Source organism: Thunnus albacares, chromosome 5 (assembly GCF_914725855.1).
Source record: "Thunnus albacares chromosome 5, fThuAlb1.1, whole genome shotgun sequence".
Classification (NCBI taxonomy): domain Eukaryota; kingdom Metazoa; phylum Chordata; class Actinopteri; order Scombriformes; family Scombridae; genus Thunnus; species Thunnus albacares.
This window is the reverse complement of record NC_058110.1, coordinates 36620634-36644321: the sequence shown is the minus strand read 5'-3', so window position 1 is coordinate 36644321 and position 23688 is coordinate 36620634. Positions and strand designations below refer to the sequence as shown.

The following is a 23688-nucleotide window of genomic DNA, read 5'->3' as shown; positions in this document are numbered from 1 at the left end:
TGTTGAGTTTTGTGGTATTGATGCTTTAGATTAATGTGATGCTGTAAGATCATCATAACTTCAGCCAGTATTAATATTATTTACAACTTTATACATATATATGAATACATTATTATCATTATATAACAATCTACACGGGTTTCATATTTCACTCTTTCATCTTGCATCAGATCCTGTAGTTCAATGGTCTCCTACACTCTTCATATAGAAAACTCACGTCCTGCTCACTTCTGGCTTCTGTTTGATCAGATTTCACCCTTCAAAGTTCTTGTTCTTAAAGGGTTTATGTCTTCTGTCTTTCTGGAAAACTGAAAAGATGATACAAATGATCATCATCCAGTGAGGCTTTTAGCTTTGTATGAACTCCAAGTTCTCACTCAGCTGTGACTGAGAGTCGCCATTAGAAATAGAAATAACCTTTGAACATGTAAATGTACCTGAACGTGCAGGTGGTGCAGGTGGTGCAGGTGGTGCTGTTGGTCTGTCAGTCTGCTGCTGGTCAGACTGCTCTGTGGTTTCAGGGGAGGATGATGAAGGTGTGAAGCTTCCTGGTGGAGCGGAGGCTGATGGGACTGAAGTGGTCGGAGCTGTGAACAATGAAACATCAGATACTGATACACAGAAATCTTGTTTGAGAAAACTAAAACAAAACATTTTAATCATAATAATAATAATGCAGATAAGAATGCAGAAGTAAACAAGGTGATTGGTTCATTAATACTGTTTTACACTGTAGTGCATCTTTGCTTGAGTCACTGAGTTTATCAGGTTTTAAAGGAGCAGTTATCAACGTACAAAGTGATGAAAATATCATGTTTTAGACCAAATATTGAATATTGAGGTTATGTGAAACATCATCAGTGGTCAGTAAACAGTTACAGTTTTCTTCAGTAAGAATATTTTCATAACTTAGAAACTCACCATCTGAGACTCTGATCTCAAACTCTGAAAATCCATCAGGTAACCAAGTTCTGTCCAAACCACAACTGTACCGTCCTGAGTCAGACTTGGTCAGCTGTGAGATGCTCACATACAGAATTTCAGAATCTACTGGAAAAGTTCCTTCCTTATATTCGATGCTGTATCTGCCACTCTGAGCTCTGACATCAGTTGTTTCAATGAGAACGTTTCCTTCTTCACATTCTTCTTTACAGAAGAACTTTTTGTCTCCATAGAGTTTGAACTTGCAGGTGACTGTGATGTTTCCTCCTTCAGTTCCTTCATGAACAGGGATTTCTGCATTGATGAGGCCTGTTGGAAAGAAGAACAATCAACAGTTACTGTCTGTATTTCCTGTAAGATGCTGCAGTCTGATCACAGTATTTCCTGCTTCACATGTTTACAGAACCACAGAGTCACAGTGGGAGCTGCCCAGTTCAACCAGTCTCACATTCTGCTCATAACTTGATTTGACTCAGTTTCACTTTGATGCTCCCAAAAGAAGAAAGAAAACTACTTTGCAAATGTAGATGTTTCCGTCAGGGTCAATAAAGTTTCTATCTATATATGCTGTAATGAACTCATTAAAATACATCTGTGATCTGCTGCTGCGTTATGAAGCATCCAGACTCTCAGGTGGTCTGGATCAGGTCTGCTTTCTGTCCTCAGAGTCCAAACTAAACCTGGAGAAGCAGCTTCAGGTTTTATGCTCCAAATATCTGAACTCAAGTTCTGCTGCAGATCTCAGTTCTTTTACATCAAGACTAAAGACTTTTCTGTTTGTTGCCTTTGATTCAATTCAATTTAGTTTTTTAATCATTTCACACTAAACATTTATTTATTAATAGTATTATTCTTATTTATACATTTATTTAACTCCATAAATGTGCCTTTTGACAACGTTTCCTTTACATTTTGTCTTTTATGTTTTATTATAAAGAACTTTGAGTTGCTGTAGAAATAAACGTGTCAACAAGAATGAAACCAACTGAAAACCTTCACACAGACTCTGGTGCAAAGAATGAGATTATTTCTGAAGTCCAGACTTTAGCCACAGACCAGCAGCTCATGTGTGTCTGTAGATTTCAACATGTTCATGTCTTCACTGTTTGTTCCTATTGAACAGAACAGACAGCTGACTGAACTGATCTACAGTCAGTTAAACTTATACAGCGTTTACTGTATTTGTGAGACTCTCAGCTGTTCCAGTTGCTGCAGTTGCTTTTCTATGTGCAGCTGTAGTTAGTGATCAGCTCCTACTCTCTCCTCACTGAAACAGGCATTAAAATCACACTTTGATCTTTAAACTGCTTTGCTGAAATCAGGTAAAACAAATATTATCTCAAATATTCTGTGATGGCAGGTGAAATGAGAAAGATATTAAAAAGTTTGCATTTTCTAAAATATTGTAGTTTGAAAAATGATTTTTAGGTTTATAAAGTTTATAAAGCTGTTTCCGGTCTAACAGGGTTAACTGATGATTCAGGAACCAGACGCTCAGAAATACGTTGTTTTCACACTTTGTTGTTTTCACACTTTGTTGGTTTCAGCATGACGGTGGATTTTCTGTGGATGTAACGCCCAGGTTTCTTCTTCTTTTTGAAAGATAGTTTGAGAATCTTTTTTTGGGCAAATTCTTAAAATGAGACAGAAACAAACGTGACTCACAAACTGTCAACTGGCCAATGATAACAAAACTTAACATTATGATTTATGGTTAGTTGTTCCTTGGTTTTACCAGGTGAAGTCAGCTGGAAGTAACTGAAGAAGTCGTCATTTCATATTAAAGTGACTGATCACCATGTTAACCACAGAAACCATAGAAACCACTGACAGATAACAGTGAAGACGGTTCAGACTGACTGTAAATAAAGAAATAAACTGATGTGTTAAAGAAAGAGAGAAATACAGAACGAGTGAACTCACTGAGGAGGAAGACGCAGATCAGACTGTGTCGGACTTTCATGTTGAAGCTCTGATGGTTTAATGCTGCTTCTCTTCCTCCTTCACCGACAAACTCACTCACTTCTCTAAATGATGGAGTTCCTCCTCCAACCACAACTCACAGCTGCTCCCCTCCACATTCATCTTTTTACCATGAAGACCCCCCATTACCTGCAGGTTCCAGTAACATTTACATTGAAACTGTGTCTGCTAAAAGAAGTATTCAGATCCTTTACTGCAGTAAAAGTACCAATACAGCAATGTAAAAGTACTGCATTACAAGTATAAGTACATAAGTATTATGAGCTTGATGTAGTTAAAGTATTGCAGTAAAAGTACATAAGTATTATGAGCTTGATGTAGTTAAAGTATTGCAGTAAAAGTACATAAGTATTATGAGCTTGATGTAGTTAAAGTATTGCAGTAAAAGTACATAAGTATTATGAGCTTGATGTAGTTAAAGTATTGCAGTAAAAGTACATAAGTATTATGAGCTTGATGTAGTTAAAGTATTGCAGTAAAAGTACATAAGTATTATGAGCTTGATGTAGTTAAAGTATTGCAGTAAAAGTACATAAGTATTATGAGCTTGATGTAGTTAAAGTATTGCAGTAAAAGTACATAAGTATTATGAGCTTGATGTAGTTAAAGTATTGCAGTAAAAGTACATAAGTATTATGAGCTTGATGTAGTTAAAGTATTGCAGTAAAAGTAGTGGTTTGGTCCCTCTGACTGATATATTATTATATATGACATCATTAGATTATTAATAGTGAAGCATCAGTGTTAGAGCAGCATGTTACTGTTGTAGCTGCTGGAGGTGGAGCTAGTTTACACTACTTTATATACAGTTAGCTAGTTTAGTCCAGTGGTTCTCCAACTCAGCTCCAACATGGATGAAAAGTCCTTCAAGTGCTCAGACTAAATGATGGTTTGAACATCTATATTTCCATGATACAGGGCAGCTGCTGAAGAAAATGTCCAGATGACTCAAATACTCTGTCCAATCTAACTGAATATGTGTCAGCCATTAATGAGTGGATGAACAGCAACTTCCTAAAGCTGAATGAAGATCAGACTGAGATCCTCCTAACTGCCCCAACAATAAGAAGGATCCTGTTCTTGCTAAACTGGGACATCTGATCTGCGATAGACTGAACACAATAATGGACGTAGCCACTGTGACGTCACCCATTGGTTTATGGACTCTTATTTTGAAGCTTTGAGTTTGCCATTTTGACCGTCGTCATCTGGGACTTTTGGAACCTGAAGTGATGAGAAGTGACCATACTTGGATGAGAGGGTGGAGCTGACCCTAATCTAGCTGCTAGCTTGGTTAGCATAGTGCATCCCACAGACAATGATCCTGCGTCTGCTCAGGCATTGAGATCATAATGCTATACTGAAAGGTGCCTGTAAGACAATGAAACACGCCCCCGTCCAGGTTGCTGGCAAAACCCTGCATTTTTATGCTGAGTGCAATGTTCATACAAGCCAGCGGTGAAAGCATTCTCCTGCATGCAGATGACTCTATGTGAGAAGGGCGTCACATCCTCCCTGATTTACCTCGCCACTTTCAAGGTCACTCTGAGCCGCGAACAGTGTTAGTTTATAAAGACATGGAGGAGTTCTTACGAGGGTCTCGGCAGGGGGACAGAGGGAACACCAAAGCACCAGCCACAGTCCATCTTGGATTCTTGGAGCCAGAAGTGACGAGAATTGTGGAGCTGACCCTAATGCTAGCTGCTAGCTTGGTTAGCACGGAGCATTTACAGTCTATAGTTAACTGTGATAACGTTAATGCTAATTTTCACTGGTGAAAAATGGGCTTAAAACCATTGTACATAAAATATACGTATACGTATATGAAAAAAATGTTTAAGGAAGTTAAAGATGATCTTGCAAGTTGGACCAAGCTGCCTGCTTCTTTACAGACTCACATATCTGCAATTAAAATGAATGTTCAGCCCTGCATGATTCAGCTCTCTCCCCCAGTGGACTACTGGGTTTGGATGGATAAACTAGTGAGTAAATATATTTGGGATAACATCTGTAATTCAAATGATCAGTACTGCTGAGATCCAAAGATCAGGGCGGACTTTAAAAGCTACCATCAGTCCTTTCAGCTACATCCTGTCATGGCTTGGCTTGACGAATGCTCTTTAGTCTCATGGAGCTTTTTAGAGGAAAATCTCATGAACCCTACAAGATTAGAGGGCTTTTTATTTTCTGGTATATAGAGTTTTATATGAGAATCAGTCATATACAAGGTAAACTGATCGTTTCTTTTACTGCATCTGTTCACATGTCTGATGGCTTCTGGAATAAAACCAAACTTCCTTCTGTTTGTTTTACATGCAGGAGACCTAAAACAGTTTCCTGATGACATCAGGTTAAAGTAGTCGTAAAGGACGTCATGTGTGGGGTTGTTGATAATCTCTGATTTGTTGAGGACTTGTTCAGTATGAAACTGTAACAGAGATCTTTGTGTTTTGTCAATAATTTCACAGCTGAGGTTAACAACATGTTGCAGTCGGTTCTGTAAACCAGCAGTTAAAATACTTTCAATAAAAGGAATAAAACATCAATATTCTCTCTAAAGGAGTTTAGTTTGCAGCTCAGACGCTGCTGAGCCTTTTTCACATCTGTACTGTCACTAAATCTCAATCTGTCATCAAACACAGTTCCCAAATATTTGTAGGTCTGGACGAGTTCAACACTTACTGAAGTCATGAATGACTGTTGGAACTGTCTGTGTGTTTTAAAAAAGATCTCATCTCCTCATCATGATGAACCTGAACCTCTTTAGACAGGAAGTGACTGCTGCTCCAGCAGTAATACTGCAGGAAGGTCTGAAGTCGGCTTGTTTCAGCTGATTGGTCTCAGCTGTTTTCAACATGCTTCACAATCACTGACTCATCCTCAGCTGTGTGGCTGGTAAGATCCAATCAGAACAAGCCTGACCCCTGAACCCGTTCATTAAGATGAACAGCGTGGTCGTTACACCCTGACGCTGTCACACTTCACTCTGCTGATTGTGCTCTTGCTGCTGCAGCTCACAGGTTTTCTGTCCATCACTGTCTCTCTGACAACTTCAGCTTCAATAACTAAACATTAAATAACAACAAAAACCAACAGTCAAGTCATACAAGACTGAAGCTCATGTTTCATTTTAGTTTAAATGTTATTGTTGTCATGACAGCAGCATGTAGAGGATGTAAAACACCTTCAGTTTTATACTTGACAGTAAACATGTCTTTCACATGATGTAGATGTATTTTGTATATGTGACAAGTCATAAAAATCTCTAGGCTCATATTTCACAAGGATTTCTCAATTCTTTCATTTCTTTTATTAGACCAGAGCAAAGAAAGAGTTTTATCATTAAGTTCCTCACAGTTAATAAACATTTTAACCCATTTCTGTCCTCCTCCTCCTCCTCCTCCTCTTCCTCCTCTGTCTCAGTGCTCCTCTTGCCTCTGGTTGTTCTGTATGTGAGTCTGTGGTTGTTCTGCTGCTCCTCTATAAACTGAATCAGGAAGTCAGACGGCAGAAACATGGAGGTGACTTTCTTGAACTCTTTCTGTGTGTGTTTGTTCCTCCTGAGTGTCCCAGATGCAGCAGCTGCTACACCGTCACACAGATGAAAAGGACCACATGACAGACTAAGGGTGCATCCCAAGTCTCTTAAATTGCATCCACGTTTCCCTCACTTGCGTCTTAGTCCCTCCCACCGTGGACGCAAGGAGAGACGCAAGGAAACCAAGCGAGGAGAGGAAACGAGGAAATGTGTTTTAAGAGACATGAGACGTCCTCTCCTCTGAAGCGTCATGTGACGTTTCTGATGACGCCAACAGCTGATCACAGCTGGATCAGCTGATCACAGCTGGATCAGCTGATCACAGCTGGATCAGCTGTCAGTCGGCTTTAACAGCTGTAGAAGTTTTGTGTCTGCACACATGTGCACTGTGTTAATACTAATAAAGGTTCACAGTTATCACCGCTAGAGCAGCTGTTTCCTCTCTGCAGCTGTTTCCTGTTTAACAAACACATAAATAAAAACCTGCATTCTGTATTTATACTGTGTCCTGCTCAGACGCACAGGAACCATTTCTATGCGCTGAACGTTTATACTATTTATTGATTATTTGCATCTGTATTTTTTGATAATCCTGATAGTGAATTCATCATTCAATAACCCAGAATATGATCAGAGTGTCTCCTGAACACTGGGAAATATGTATTTGGCTAAATGTTTCAGGGAAAATGGAAATTATGTAACTCATATCAAACCCGACGTTCAGGAATTTTCAGCCTCACATGTGACTGAATGTAAATGACGATAAATGATGTAAAATATAAATGTGTTGAACTGTTATTAGGGATCAAATTAAAGTCAGGAAGAGTCTGTCTGTCAGCAAGAAACAGTTTAATGGAGGAAATAACATCATGAAAAGAAGAAAGTTGTTAATGGTTCTTTTGTTGATCAGACAGACAATTAATAGATTTTAACGATGATGAATCAGAAAACAAGTAAAGCATAAAACTTGGGAGTGAAACATTTAAATTGAATCTATAATCTGTCTCCACTTCGGTGTGAAACTGCAGTGATGTATCAGATCAGTCTGATCAGCTGCAGCGTCCAATCAATAACTGATATCCATTAAGGGGGCGTGTCGGCTGGTAAAAGACTTCCATGAAGGCTGCTCTCATGTTTCCTCGCTCCTCGCTCCTCCGAGCAAAATAAGAGACTTGGGACGCTCGTCAAAATGGCGCATCAGGAACAACGTCCGGTTCAGGCGAGCAGCGAGGAGACATAAAATAAGAGACTTGAGACGCACCCTAAAGCTGCGTTCATTTATCTTTGTCTGCAGGAGAGGAAGTGGAGTCACAACAGAAGACAGTGCTTTGTTAAAGTGAGCACAGCTCCCTCTGCTGCCACCAGTGGTAGTTACAGAACACTGGTGCATTTAATTCTGTAGATATCTGAGCAGAAGAACTGCAGTGATTAGTCCGTTAATTAATTTGACGATTGACAGAAAATTAATCTGCAACTAAATGTGACATTTCTGTTTTCAGCTTTTCAAATGTAAGGATCTGATGCCTCTGATGTGTTTGTCACAAATAATAATAAACTGGATCTTTGGGTTTTGGGCTGTTGGTCAGACACAACAACACATTTGAAGACGTCACATTGGACTGTTAGAAAATATCTCAGCCAAGTTTTCTCTATTTTCTGACATTATAGAGAAAATAATTAATGTGAATACTTGATGTTTTTTACTCCACTGCATTTATTTGACAGCTTTAGTTACTTTTCAGATTCAAATTTTACATAAAATAACATAATGATGAGATTATAAACCACATATGCCTCATCAAAGATTAAACCTGCGGCTCCCAAACTTTTTGGCTTGTGGTATTTTTCAAAAGCTCAGCAATGCAATTTTACTTATATGTGTATATATGTGTGTACATGTATGAATAAACACAAAGGGAAATAAAATAGTTAATAAAAGAAAAAAAGAAGCCAAAATGCACAACATTCTCATCCAAAGTGACACAGAATCACATCATCAATGGAAAAACAGGAATGGGAATTTTACTTCCAGAAGCAGGATGGTTTGAAACTGCTTCTCCCACTTCACAACTCTATTATTGCAGAGAATATTACAATGAGGACGTGTTTTAGAGGCCTGTGTCTTGTACTGACCTACATCTTCACAGTCAGGTGTCCATATGATAACTGGAAAAGGGTTTGCACACTATGATCATCTTTCCTCATTAATCCTGGTTATTAAAGGACCAGTGTGTAGAATTTAGTGGCGTCTAGCTGAACAGACTTGGCAGAAATGGAATATTATATTCATAAGTATGTTGTAATTAGTGTATAATCACCTGAAAATAAGAATGGTTGTGTTTTCCTTAGAATGAGCCTTTATATCTACAGAGGGAGGGTCTTCTTCCACGGAGCTGCCATATTGCACCGCCATGTTTCTACAGTAGCCCAGAATGGACAAACCAAACACTGGCTCTAGAGAGGACCTTTCCTTTCATGCTTTTGGTTTCACGTTTCAGATGATGAGACAACAGAGGATTCTTTCATACAAGAACTTTATTTTTTTAGAGCTCAAACTAATGACTTATGTAAGATTGCTTTAAACATTTAAATGTATTTACTTTTGTGGCTGTCACAATTTTACTTATATGTGTATATATGTGTGTACATGTATGAATAAACACAAAGGGAAATAAAAAAGTTAATAAAAGAAAAAATAAGAAGCAAAAATGCACAACATTCTCATCCAAATTGACACAGAATCACATCATCAATGGAAAAACAGGAATGGGAATTTTACTTCTATTAAGTTGGTTGCAATCTGCAGCCTCAACACTAGATGGCACCACTAGAGCTGTTAGCTCCTAATCCCTGCTGGTCCTGCAGGTGGATTCTTCACATGTGGAGACTAGACCCGACTTCTTCTAGACGACAGAGAACTGAAAATAAAATCAACAACTTCAGCAAGGTGACAAGAATGACATCACACCTGAAACAGCCCACCAGGTAATCTGTTATAATAAACCCATCATCTCCCAAGCAGTGATTGTGTAGTCAGGGATTAGCAGCTGTAACTAAGCATTAAAAAGGTCTGAGATGCTTTGGATTCCTTCACATGCCAAAGCAGTTTGCATGAGGAACTATTAGGGCGACATTCAGAGTCCACAGAGTTTGACGGGTTTGTAACTTTTTTATTGTCTTTCCAAAACCTCAAGAGCAAAAGTATCAGGAAGGGGCTGAACGTGTGTTTGTCCAACTGACTAGTTTACTGCTAACAGAACCTGAGTACTTTTGAGACCAGAGTTAGCATCATCAGCTAACTACATTACTTTGTGGGGTAACAGGTGACTTATTCAGGAGTTCATGGTAGCAAAACTAGGCCAAAACACGCCTTTTCCATAGAGGCGTGTTTCGTCTCCTAGTTGACAGCATCAGACAGCGTAATTCAGCTGTGCTCTGATTGGTCCAGTCTGAGAGCAGGTTGACTCTCAGCCATGCTGATCACATGTGTTTGTGTCTACATAAAGATCCCTGTTAGGTCAAAACGTTGCTCTGTTAAATTCAGGTTGCTGGGACTGAGATCATCTGAGCCTTAAAGGACCACTCTGATGGTTTTACAGTCAGGCCAGTAAATCCTATGTGCCTACATTACTTACATTACCTGCAGCCATTTTAATGAAAGTGTTGCTGTCAGTTTTAAATGAGTTGTTCAGTCCTGTCAAGGGTCATTTGGTTTTAGATCATTTTAGTGCGCTATTAAAATCAACTCACAGAGCCTTGAAACTTGCACAACATAGATAATTGACATAATAAGATACTTAAAGGATCATTCTGCTGATTTTCTATATTTGGGTGACATGTTCCTTCATCATGAAGAGTTTGGTCACGTTAGTTTGTTTAGAAACGGCTCCAAAGACTAATAACAGCATCATGTTTTCAGTCTCCAGAGAGTAGTTCTGTGTCTGTCCTATCAGAACTACTTGTAGGCAGAATATCTGCCCTGCTAACTGATCCAACATGGAACTACAGAAGTAATGTACAGTATATGTCCACCATGGATAAAAGATTTGTTTACCAGGAAAATCACAGTAAATTGAATTATAAATGTGGACGTGTGTTTTGCACAATTCTGCCAGTTATTACAAAAGCCAAAATGTGGCTGCATGTTCATCAGCTTTGGCATTGATTCTACAGTCTCTGAACTCTACTGGAGGGATGAGCATCATTCTTCAAAAAAACATCAGTCTTTAATCTCTCGTAGGTGTTCAGTTGGGTTGAGATCTGGTGACTGAAGTCATAGCATATGATTCACATCATTTAACACTCATTCAGTGACCCCTCGTGTCCTGTGACTTGCTCTCATCGTGGGAAAAAGTATTTTATCAATGATGTCATCACATGCTCCATTTCACATGTAAGTTTCAACACAGTCTGAAGACTTCCTCCTCTAAATAACGGACGCTTGTGGCTTGTTACTGAGAATTGATCACAATCTGGTACAGTTCCTGCAGCAGGTTACTTACTTCTCTCTGTGAACAAAAACTGTTTGATTATATACGTTTTTCATTAAACACACTATTAAGGGAAACACTTTTGGTTAAATAATTTTTGGCATAGAGAGTAACTCATTATATAATGATGCATAATACAGACCAACTCTGTAAAAGAGCACAATCTTGCTAAATGTGAGTTCACTAAGGCCATGTGACCTTTCTAAGGAAGCTGAGGTCTTTGCTGTGCAACAGTTTCCTCCCTCAACCACCAAGAGTCGACGTGTTTCCTGTGGCTGGTTGGTTCCAGCAGCTTCTCTAATAACTCTTCTCTTTTGTTTACTGACTTGTTAAAAGCCAGAGCCAAGTTCATTTGGTCTTCACATTGTCAAAATGCATTTGAGAGCGTGACATGATGATTATTAAGCTCCACGTACATGCAGGCAGTGTGGGTGTTGGTGCTGTTCTGTGGCAGGAGGATGAGGAGGAGACCAGCTGCTCTCTAAGTTTCCCCTCCAGAAAGTTGAACAAACACCAGCTCAGTTATTCGGTGGTCAGAAAGAAGGCACTGCTGCTTGTTTGGGCTCTGCAGCATTTTGTTGTCTCTGTTGGCTCTGTGATATCTTTGTTTTAACTGATCATGATCTGCTTTTGACTGAAAAACCCTCAGCGACTGATGAGGTGCTCATTGTTTCTACTGCCACAGTTCAGACATTCAATATATTTGGTTTGACATGTTGCTCCCTTCAACACATCCACACATCTCCTACACTACTGATGCAACTAATCCTCCACACCTCATGCTTATCATTCTGTAAATAGTTATGTTTATTTATTTAAAATAAAACACATTTATAACCCAACTAGTCTTCCCTCATTAGGCTGCTTAAGGAAGCCTTACCCTTAGTGAGCACGTCTTTACTAGATATGATCAGTCTGTCTTTAGTAACAGGCTATGTACCACAGTCCTTTAAAGTAGCTGTAATTAAACCTCTTCTTAAGAAGCCTACTCTTGATTCAGGTGTTTTAGCCCATTATAGACCTATATCTAACCTTCCATTTCTCTCTAAGATCCTTGAGAAAGCAGTCTCTAATCAGTTATGTGACTTTCTACATAACAGTAGTTTATTTGAGGATTTTCAGTCAGGATTTAGAGGCATCATAGCACAGAGACAGCACTGGTGAAAGTCACTAATGACCTCCTAACTGCATCGGACAAAGGATTTGTCTCTATACTTGTCCTGTTAGATCTTAGTGCTGCATTCAACACAATTGACCATCAAATCCTATTACAGAGACTGGAACATTTAATTGGCATTAAAGGAACTGCATTAAGCTGGTTTAAGTCCTATTTATCAGACTGATTTCAGTTTGTACATGTTAATGATGAATCATCCGTGAAGGCAAAAGTTAGACACAGAGTTCCACAAGGTTCTGTACTTGGACCAATTCTATTCACCTTATATATGCTTCCTTTAGGTAATATTATTAGGAAACACTCCATAAATGTTCAGTGTTATGCAGATGACACCCAATTATATTTATCAATGAAGCCAGATGAACCCAATCAGTTAAACAAACTCCAAACATGCCTTAACGACATAAAGACCTGGATGACCTGCAATTCTCTGCTACTAAACTCAGATAAAACTGAAGTTATTGTGTTTGGCCCTAAACACCTTAGAAACACATTATCTAATGATATAGCTACTCTGGATGGCATTACCCTGGCCTCCAGCACCACCGTAAGGAATCTGGGAGTTATCTTTGATCAGGATATGTCCTTTAACTCCCACATAAATCAAATCTCAAGGACTGCCTTTTTTCACTTACGTAATATCACAAAAATCACATCCTGTCCCTAAAAGATGCAGAAAAACTAGTTCACGCATTTGTTACTTCTAGGCTGGATTATTGCAATTCCTTATTATCAGGCTGCCCTAACAAGTCTCTAAAGACTCTCCAGCTGGTCCAGAATGCAGCTGCACGTGTTCTGACTAAAACTAGAAAAAGAGATCACATTTCTCCCATTTTAGCTTCGCTGTATTGGCTTCCTGTAAAATCTAGAATAGAATTTAAAATCCTTCTCCTAACTTACAAAGCTCTTAATGGTCAGGCACCATCATATCTTGAAGAGCTCATAATACCGTATTATCCCACTAGAACACTGCGCTCCCAGTATGCAGGCTTACTGGTGGTCCCTACAGTCTTTAAAAGTAGAATGGGAGGCAGAGCCTTCAGCTATCAGGCTCCTCTCCTGTGGAACCATCTACCAGATTGGGTCCGGGGTGCAGACACCCTCTCTATGTTTAAGAGTAGGCTTCAAACTTTCCTTTTTGATAAAGCTTATAGTTAGGGCCGACCAGGCTCGCCTTGGATCAGCCCTTAGTTATGCTGCTATAGGCCTAGACTACTGGGGGATTTCCCATGATGCACTGAGCTCCTCTCTCCTCCTCCTCCTCTCCATCTGTATGCACTCATGTAACATCAATGCATGCTACTAACTTTGCTTCTTCCTCGGAGTTTTTTGTGCTTTCTCATCTCACAGGAACCCCTGGGTTCTGGGCCGAGCCTTTGCGGTCCTTCACAGTCCTGATGGCATCCTTCCCTGTCTATTGATGCTTATGCTTGTTGTTGTTGTTATGATTGTTGTTATTCTGTCCCTCTTTCTCTCTCTCAACCCAACCGGTCAAAGCAGATGGCCGCCCACCAAGAGCCGGGGTCTGCTTGAGGTTTCTACCCGTTAAAGGGGAGTTTTTCCTTACCGCTGTCGCCAAGTGCTGCTCATGGGGGAATTGTTGGGTCTCTGTAAATTAAAGAGTACGGTCTTGACCTGCTCTATGTGAAAAGTGCCTTGAGATGACTTTTGTTGTGATATGGCGCTATATAAATAAAAATTGATTGATTGATTTATTGATTTTGACATGCTGACAGGTGTGACCGGAGGTTGTTTTCCACCTGTACTGATTTATCTGAGTAACTTCTAATTAAAACCTGTGATTCTCTTTAAATCTGAGATATAACCTATACACGTCTCTTTGTGAAATGTGTGAAAATCAAACTATTACCATGTTGAGTTTTTTAAAGGATTCAGTCTAAAGCTTCTGTTTTTTGAGCCCAAAGATAAAATGCTGCCACAGTTGTTTCTTACTTTGTGCTGAGAACTGGCTGCAGTGGTCAAGCTGTGGTCGCTGGTGGTTTCAGTTGGTTTGGTTAAGTTGGCGTAGACGCTAGCTGAAGACGCTTCAGGAGGAGATCTGCTCCGTCTGTCCTCTCTGATCTCCTCGTTCACTCAGTTGGCCTGCAGGAGGAGAGGAGGCGCTTGGTTTGCATTAATATCAGATAATGATGCTCAGATTTCACAAATTGACCTCAAACTCACCTCTGTGACAGACGTCAACTCTGTATCTGCAGAAGCATCTGAAAGAACAAACATCCGTCTCAGTCAGAGAGAGAAGAACTAAACATGTAGTTTCATTTCTAGTTTTAGTCCAAAACTGTCAGCAGAAGCCAAAACTGATGTTCAAAGCTGTTCAGATGATTTATTACTCTGCACCAGACTGAAAAGCAGTCACAGCAGGAGTCTCTGCACGACATTCACATCCAGCACCAGAGACCATATATGAACAGAGACATAGGTCGTGATCTCTGCCTCATACACCACCAGCTGTAATCTCACCACCGAGGTCCTGACACCACAACAGGTTTCATTTCCTGTAAACGTCTGTGGAACAAAGGCTAAAGTTTTGGGAATAGCTGAGTTAGAGGAGCTTGCCTTTGGAATATTTGCCATAACTAAAGCTAACGTTCAGGAAATAAAGAGGAAAACACTTATTCCAGCTCTGTGACACGATGCAAACAGAGAAAACAAGTTCCTCAGAACTGCTGCAGCAGCCGTTAGATTCATTTGACAGAGATGGAACCTCTGGTTGTTTAAAGTCTTTTTAAGCATCACTTTGGTTGTTTAAAGTCTTTTTAAGCATCACGTTGGTTGTTTAAAGTCTTTTAAAGCATCATGTTGGTTGTTTAAAGTCTTTTTAAGCATCATGTTGGTTGTTTTTAAGTATTGTGAGAGACATTGTGCCCAGTTGTAATGATTTTATTCATTAATTTCGGTTAGACAGCATGATCCATGGTCTTATTAAAATCAGCTAAAATTATGTTTTCCTCACAAGAAGAAACCATCGTCTTGTTTAAAGACTACAGTGTGACTGTAAACGGTGTCATGTGTTTCCTGTTGTCTTACCTTTATTATTATTGGTCCTCCTCATGCAGAATATCAGCAAACCCAGTGAAACCAGGACAACCATGATGGTCAGAACCACCCGCACATACAGCAGCACACCTGTGACAGGTTGAGTGGTAGAATAAGTTTGTTTCACATGAACGTTTCTGGGTTCAATATGCAACTCTGTCTCCTAGAAATTACGTTCATATACGACTAAACTGACACAGCAGATATGTTTTGTTAGAAACATTAGATTACATTCGATAACGCAGCGTCACTGGGAAACAGTTTAGTCCCATATAAACATAATTTCTGGGTTGCAAAATGACGTAGTGTCATTCTGAGCAGTAGTTGTATATGTGGAGCCACAAATGACTCATGAAATGCTGTCAAAATAGTTGTAACTCCTGGATAACTGTACAGTTACCAGTCAAATATGCAAATCATTATAATCAAATGACCAAATAATGTGTTACATATGCATTAATGCACTGCATACAGTATACAGTGTGTATATATATATATATGTATATAACTGTGACAGCCCTCTCTTGTTCTCTCCCTCTCTCTTGCTTTCTTTCTCTCTTTCCCTCTTTCTTTATTTACCACTAGTTCTCTCCAGTTACTTTTGTTGTTTGTCTTCCACGAGGGGGAGGGTAAGAGGTCTGTCGGATCGGATGCACCTGAGGAGGGAGTGGCCCAAAGGATATAAAAGGTGTTTCTCTCTCTCTTTTTCTGCTGAACAGCAGTACCCCCGTCCGCATGGCTTACACATTAGACTAAGTTGTTTTGAACTTGTGTTTCTTTACTTTTGCACTCAACATTTCATGCATCCATACACCCACCTTACACCACTGATACAAACATTCCCATATTTAAGAATTATATGAGAAAGAGTTATGTTTAGTTAAATAAATATCATTTTTGCACCGTTATTCAGTGTGGACTCTCTCCTTTGTTACAAGCCGGAGCCAAGTTTGTAACAAAACAAAAACATATTTCTACATACTGTAAATATACACATGCATACATGGAATTTACACAAAAACATAGTTAAACATAAAATAAACACACATAAGAACATACTGTACCTGCATATGAATATCTTATAACAATACAAGCATCATACACAGGCCACCAAAACATTATATGAACAGTTAAGTTATGAAATAAAGGTTTTATCTGACATCATAAAAGCTCTCCAACATAGTTCTGGTCAACAATTTAATAGTTTTTCTGATTCAGTATTTAAGGTATCAGAATCAGTATCAGTGCCTCGGTGTTGTGGCGCATTACAACCAAAAATTTACACATAAATCACATAATCATAAATAATATAAAATAGACATTTCCAGTAAAAGCATGTAAAATCTATTCTGAGTGAAAAGAGCTGCAGAGTAGATTGAGGACCACAGTGAGTCCAGTAAAAACACCGTCATGTTCTGCAGACAGGAAACCAGCCGGACAACAGTCGGGCTGGTTTCATCATAAATTCTAATAAATATGTTGTCCAGCATTAGTATCATACTGATTACTCTCTAGTTGGGGAACAGTGTTGCTGATATACTGATGTTTTACTGTTTCAAAGTGTTTGAATTCACCACAACTGACTGTTATCTTTCACTTTGACTCCTTCTGCCTCGCTGGTGCTCCACCCTGCAGGGAGGACAGGCGGAAACCAGCTTTTAACCACATCTCGTAAACTAAATGTGTTAATACATAAATACACAAAGCACTTTGTCTGACCTTACACAACACTGTTGTGTAAGGTAAACACTTACACAACACAACTTTCTGGAAAACTGAAAAGATGATACAAATGATCATCATCCAGTGAGGCTTTTAGCTTTGTATGAACTCCAAGTTCTCACTCAGCTGTGACTGAGAGTCGCCATTAGAAATAGAAATAACCTTTGAACATGTAAATGTACCTGAACGTGCAGGTGGTGCAGGTGGTGCAGGTGGTGCAGGTGGTGCTGTTGGTCTGTCAGTCTGCTGCTGGTCAGACTGCTCTGTGGTTTCAGGGGAGGATGATGAAGGTGTGAAGCTTCCTGGTGGAGCGGAGGCTGATGGGACTGAAGTGGTCGGAGCTGTGAACAATAAAACATCAGATACTGATACACAGAAATCTTGTTTGAGAAAACTAAAACAAAACATTTTAATCATAATAATAATAATGCAGATAAGAATGCAGAAGTAAACAAGGTGATTGGTTCATTAATACTGTTTTACACTGTAGTGCATCTTTGCTTGAGTCACTGAGTTTATCAGGTTTTAAAGGAGCAGTTATCAACATACAAAATGATGAAAATATCATGTTTTAGACCAAATATTGAATATTGAGGTTATGTGAAACATCATCAGTGGTCAGTAAACAGTTAGTTTTCTTCAGTAAGAATATTTTCATAACTTAGAAACTCACCATCTGAGACTCTGATCTCAAACTCTGAAAATTTATCAGGTAACCAAGTTCTGTCCAAACCACAACTGTACCGTCCTGAGTCAGACTTGGTCAGCTGTGAGATGCTCACATACAGAATTGTAGAATTTACTGGATAAAATCCTTCCTTATATTCAAGGCTGTATCTGCCACGCTGAGCTCTGACATCAGTTGTTTCAATGAGAACGTTTCCTTCTTCACATTTTTCTTTACAAAAGAGCTTTTTCTTTCCATAGAAATAGAAGTCGCAGGCGACTGTGATGATTCCTCCTTCAGTTCCTTCATGAACAGGGATTACTGCATTGATGAGGCCTGTTGGAAAGAAGAACAATCAACAGTTACTGTCTGTATTTCCTGTAAGATGCTGCAGTCTGATCACAGTATTTCCTGCTTCACATGTTTACAGAACCACAGAGTCACACTGGGAGCTGCCCAGTTCAACCAGTCTCACATTCTGCTCATAACTTGATTTGACTCAGTTTCACTTTGATGCTCCCAAAAGAAGAAAGAAAACTACTTTGCAAATGTAGATGTTTCCGTCAGGGTCAATAAAGTTTCTATCTATATATGCTGTAATGAACTCATTAAAATACATCTGTGATCTGCTGCTGCGTTATGAAGCATCCAGACTCTCAGGTGGTCTGGATCAGGTCTGCTTTCTGTCCTCAGAGTCCAAACTAAACCTGGAGAAGCAGCTTCAGGTTTTATGCTCCACATATCTGAACTCAAGTTCTGCTGCAGATCTCAGTTCTTTTACATCAAGACTGAAGACTTTTCTGTTTGTTGCCTTTGATTCAATTCAATTTAGTTTTTTAATCATCTCACACTAAACATTTATTTATTAATAGCATTATTCTTATTTATACATTTATTTAACTCCATAAATGTGCCTTTTGACAACGTTTCCTTTACATTTTGTCTTTTATGTTTTATTATAAGGAACTTTGAGTTGCTGTAGAAATAAACGTGTCAACAAGAATGAAACCAACTGAAAACCTTCACACAGACTCTGGTGCAAAGAATGAGATTATTTCTGAAGTCCAGACTTCAGCCACAGACCAGCAGCTCATGTGTGTCTGTAGATTTCAACATGTTCATGTCTTCCCTGTTTGTTCCTATTGAACAGAACAGACAGCTGACTGAACTGATCTACAGTCAGTTAAACTTATACAGCGTTTACTGTATTTGTGAGACTCTCAGCTGTTCCAGTTGCTGCAGTTGCTTTTCTATGTGCAGCTGTAGTTAGTGATCAGCTCCTACTCTCTCCTCACTGAAACAGGCATTAAAATCACACTTTGATCTTTAAACTGCTTTGCTGAAATCAGGTAAAACAAATGTTATCTCAAATATTCTGTGACGGCAGGTGAAATGAAATTAAATGAAATATTAAAAAGTTTGCATTTTCTAAAATATTGTAGTTTGAAAAATGATTTTTAGGTTTATAAAGTTTATAAAGCTGTTTCCGGTCTAACAGGGTTAACTGATGATTCAGGAACCAGACGCTCAGAAATACGTTGTTTTCACACTTTGTTGTTTTCACACTTTGTTGGTTTCAGCCTGACGGTGGATTTACTGTGGATGTGACTCGCAGATTTCCTCTTCTTTTTGAAAAACAGGTTGTTCAGAATCCAGAAACCACAGAAACCACAGAAACCATAGAAACCACTGACAGATAACAGTGAAGACGGTTCAGACTGACTGTAAATAAAGAAATAAACTGATGTGTTAAAGAAAGAGAGAAATACAGAACGAGTGAACTCACTGAGGAGGAAGAAGCAGATCAGACTGTGTCGGACTTTCATGTTGAAGCTCTGATGGTTTAATGCTGCTTCTCTTCCGCCTTCACCGACAAACTCACTCACTTCTCTAAATGATGGAGTTCCTCCTCCAACCACAACTCACAGCTGCTCCCCTCCACATTCATCTTTTTACCATGAAGACCCCCCATTACCTGCAGGTTCCAGTAACATTTACATTGAAACTGTGTCTGCTAAAAGAAGTATTCAGATCCTTTACTGCAGTAAAAGTACCAATACAGCAATGTAAAAGTACTGCATTACAAGTAAAAGTACATAAGTATTATGAGCTTGATGTAGTTAAAGTATTGCAGTAAAAGTACATAAGTATTATGAGCTTGATGTAGTTAAAGTATTGCAGTAAAAGTAGTGGTTTGGTCCCTCTGACTGATATATTATTATATATGACATCATTAGATTATTGATAGTGAAGCATCAGTGTTAGAGCAGCATGTTACTGTTGTAGCTGCTGGAGGTGGAGCTAGTTTACACTACTTTATATACAGTTAGCTAGTTTAGTCCAGTGGTTCTCCAACTCAGCTCCAACATGGATGAAAAGTCCTTCAAGTGCTCAGACTAAATGATGGTTTGAACATCTATATTTCCATGATACAGGGCAGCTGCTGAAGAAAATGTCCAGATGACTCAAATACTCTGTCCAATCTAACTGAATATGTGTCAGCCATTAATGAGTGGATGACCAGCAACTTCCTAAAGCTGAATGAAGATCAGACTGAGATCCTCCTAACTGCCCCAACAATAAGAAGGATCCTGTTCTTGCTAAACTGGGACATCTGATCTGCGATAGACTGAACACAATAATGGACGTAGCCACTGTGACGTCACCCATTGGTTTATGGATTCTTATTTTGAAGCTTTGAGTTTGCCATTTTGACCGTCGTCACCTGGGACTTTTGGAACCTGAAGTGATGAGAAGTGACCATACTTGGATGAGAGGGTGGAGCTGACCCTAATCTAGCTGCTAGCTTGGTTAGCATAGTGCATCCCACAGACAATGATCCTGCGTCTGCTCAGGCATTGAGATCATAATGCTATACTGAAAGGTGCCTGTAAGACAATGAAACACGCCCCCGTCCAGGTTGCTGGCAAAACCCTGCATTTTTATGCTGAGTGCAATGTTCATACAAGCCAGCGGTGAAAGCATTCTCCTGCATGCAGATGACTCTACGTGAGAAGGGCGTCACATCCTCCCTGATTTACCTCGCCACTTTCAAGGTCACTCTGAGCGGCGAACAGTGTTAGTTTATAAAGACATGGAGGAGTTCTTACGAGGGTCTCGGCAGGGGGACAGAGGGAACATCAAAGCACCAGCCACAGTCCATCTTGGATTCTTGGAGCCAGAAGTGATGAGAATTGAGGAACTGACCTTAATGCTAGCTGCTAGCTTGGTTAGCACGGAGCATTTACAGTCTATAGTTAACTGTGATAACGTTAATGCTAATTTTCACTGGTGAAAAATGGGCTTAAAACCATTGTACATAAAATATACGTATGCGTACATGAAAAAAATGTTTAAGGAAGTTAAAGATGATCTTGCAAGTTGGACCAAGCTGCCTGCTTCTTTACAGACTCACATATCTGCAATTAAAATGAATGTTCAGCCCTGCATGATTCAGCTCTCTCCCCCAGTGGACTACTGGGTTTGGATGGATAAACTAGTGAGTAAATATATTTGGGATAACATCTGTAATTCAAATGATCAGTACTGCTGAGATCCAAAGATCAGGGCGGACTTTAAAAGCTACCATCAGTCCTTTCAGCTACATCCTGTCATGGCTTGGCTTGACGAATGCTCTTTAGTCTCATGGAGCTTTTTAGAGGAAAATCTCATGAACCCTACGAGATTAGAGGACTTTTTATTTTCTGGTATATAGAGTTTTATATGGGAGTCAGTCATATACAAGGTAAACTGATCGTTTCTTTTACTGCATCTGTTCACATGTCTGATGGCTTCTGGAATAAAACCAAACTTCCTTCTGTTTGTTTTACATGCAGGAGACCTAAAACAGTTTCCTGATGGCATCAGGTTAAAGTAGTCGTAGAGGACGTCATGTGTGGGGTTGTTGATAATCTCTGATTTGTTGAGGACTTGTTCAGTATGAAACTGTAACAGAGATCTTTGTGTTTTGTCAATAATTTCACAGCTGAGGTTAACAACATGTTGCAGTCGGTTCTGTAAACCAGCAGTTAAAATACTTTCAATAAAAGGAATAAAACATCAATATTCTCTCTAAAGGAGTTTAGTTTGCAGCTCAGACGCTGCTGAGCCTTTTTCACATCTGTACTGTCACTAAATCTCAATCTGTCATCAAACACAGTTCCCAAATATTTGTAGGTCTGGACGAGTTCAACACTTACTGAAGTCATGAATGACTGTTGGAACTGTCTGTGTGTTTTAAAAAAGATCTCATCTCCTCATCATGATGAACCTGAACCTCTTTAGACAGGAAGTGACTGCTGCTCCAGCAGTAATACTGCAGGAAGGTCTGAAGTCGGCTTGTTTCAGCTGATTGGTCTCAGCTGTTTTCAACATGCTTCACAATCACTGACTCATCCTCAGCTGTGTGGCTGGTAACATCCAATCAGAACAAGCCTGACCCCTGAACCCGTTCATTAAGATGAACAGCGTGGTCGTTACACCCTGACGCTGTCACACTTCACTCTGCTGATTGTGCTCTTGCTGCTGCAGCTCACAGGTTTTCTGTCCATCACTGTCTCTCTGACAACTTCAGCTTCAATAACTAAACATTAAATAACAACAAAAACCAACAGTCAAGTCATACAAGACTGAAGCTCATGTTTCATTTTAGTTTAAATGTTATTGTTGTCATGACAGCAGCATGTAGAGGATGTAAAACACCTTCAGTTTTATACTTGACAGTAAACATGTCTTTCACATGATGTAGATGTATTTTGTATATGTGACAAGTCATAAAAATCTCTAGGCTCATATTTCACAAGGATTTCTAAATTCTTTCATTTCTTTTATTAGACCAGAGCAAAGAAAGAGTTTTATCATTAAGTTCCTCAAAGTTAATAAACATTTTAACCCATTTCTGTCTTCCTCCTCCTCCTCCTCCTCCTCCTCTTCCTCCTCTGTCTCAGTGCTCCTCTTGCCTCTGGTTGTTCTGTATGTGAGTCTGTGGTTGTTCTGCTGCTCCTCTATAAACTGAATCAGGAAGTCAGACGGCAGAAACATGGAGGTGACTTTCTTGAACTCTTTCTGTGTGTGTTTGTTCCTCCTGAGTGTCCCAGATGCAGCAGCTGCTACACCGTCACACAGATGAAAAGGACCACATGACAGACTAAGGGTGCATCCCAAGTCTCTTAAATTGCATCCACGTTTCCCTCACTTGCGTCTTAGTCCCTCCCACCGTGGACGCAAGGAGAGACGCAAGGAAACCAAGCGAGGAGAGGAAACAAGGAAATGTGTTTTAAGAGACATGAGACGTCCTCTCCTCTGAAGCGTCATGTGACGTTTCTGATGACGCCAACAGCTGATCACAGCTGGATCAGCTGATCACAGCTGGATCAGCTGTCAGTCAGCTTTAACAGCTGTAGAAGTTTTGTGTCTGCACACATGTGCACTGTGTTAATACTAATAAAGGTTCACAGTTATCACCGCTAGAGCAGCTGTTTCCTCTCTGCAGCTGTTTCCTGTTTAACAAACACATAAATAAAAACCTGCATTCTGTATTTATACTGTGTCCTGCTCAGACACACAGGAACCATTTCTATGTGCGGAATGCGTTTATACTATTTATTGATTATTTGCATCTGTATCTTTTGATAATCCTGATAGTGAATTCATCATTCAATAACCCAGAATATGATCAGAGTGTCTCCTGAACACTGGGAAATATGTATTTGGCTAAATGTTTCAGGGAAAATGGAAATGATGTAACTCATATCAAACCCGACGTTCAGGAATTTTCAGCCTCACATGTGACTGAATGTAAATGACAATAAATGATGTAAAATATAAATGTGTTTAACTGTTATTATGGATGAAATTAAAGTCAGGAAGAGTCTGTCTGTCAGCAAGAAACAGTTTAATGGAGGAAATAACATCATGAAAAGAAAAATCTTTCTAATACATGAAGAAAGTTGTTAATGGTTCTTTTGTTGATCAGACCGACAATTAATAGATTTTAATGATGATGAATCAGAAAACAAGTAAAGCATAAAACTTGGGAGTGAAACATTTAAATTGAATCTATAATCTGTCTCCACTTCGGTGTGAAACTGCAGTGATGTATCAGATCAGTCTG

The 23688-nt window shown here is 39.4% G+C and overlaps 1 protein-coding gene across 1 annotated transcript; it reads right to left on the bottom strand.

Moving 5' to 3' along the window:
• Nucleotides 1-297: 297 nt before the first annotated feature.
• On the bottom strand, nucleotides 298-19594 carry LOC122982608 (CMRF35-like molecule 9). The gene is made up of 3 exons (XM_044352022.1): nucleotides 19363-19594; nucleotides 922-1251; nucleotides 298-587 (listed from the first exon to the last, which is right to left on the bottom strand). Exons 1-3 carry the CDS (start codon nucleotides 19400-19402, stop codon nucleotides 349-351), a joined length of 609 nt encoding a protein of 202 aa, XP_044207957.1. The 5' UTR covers nucleotides 19403-19594; the 3' UTR covers nucleotides 298-348.
• Between the last annotated feature and the right edge of the window lie 4094 nt (nucleotides 19595-23688).

What these genes read in the sequence shown, in the direction of transcription:
- LOC122982608 (XM_044352022.1), bottom strand. Translation starts at nt 19,402, where the DNA reads ATGAAAGTCCGACACAGTCTGATCTGCTTCTTCCTCCTCA. An exon ending in GATCTGCTTCTTCCTCCTCA is followed by an intron (nt 1,252 to 19,362) that starts GTGAGTTCACTC and finishes TCTTTCCAACAG; the next exon opens with GCCTCATCAATGCAGAAATC. An exon ending in TGAGATCAGAGTCTCAGATG is followed by an intron (nt 588 to 921) that starts GTGAGTTTCTAA and finishes CATTGTTCACAG; the next exon opens with CTCCGACCACTTCAGTCCCA.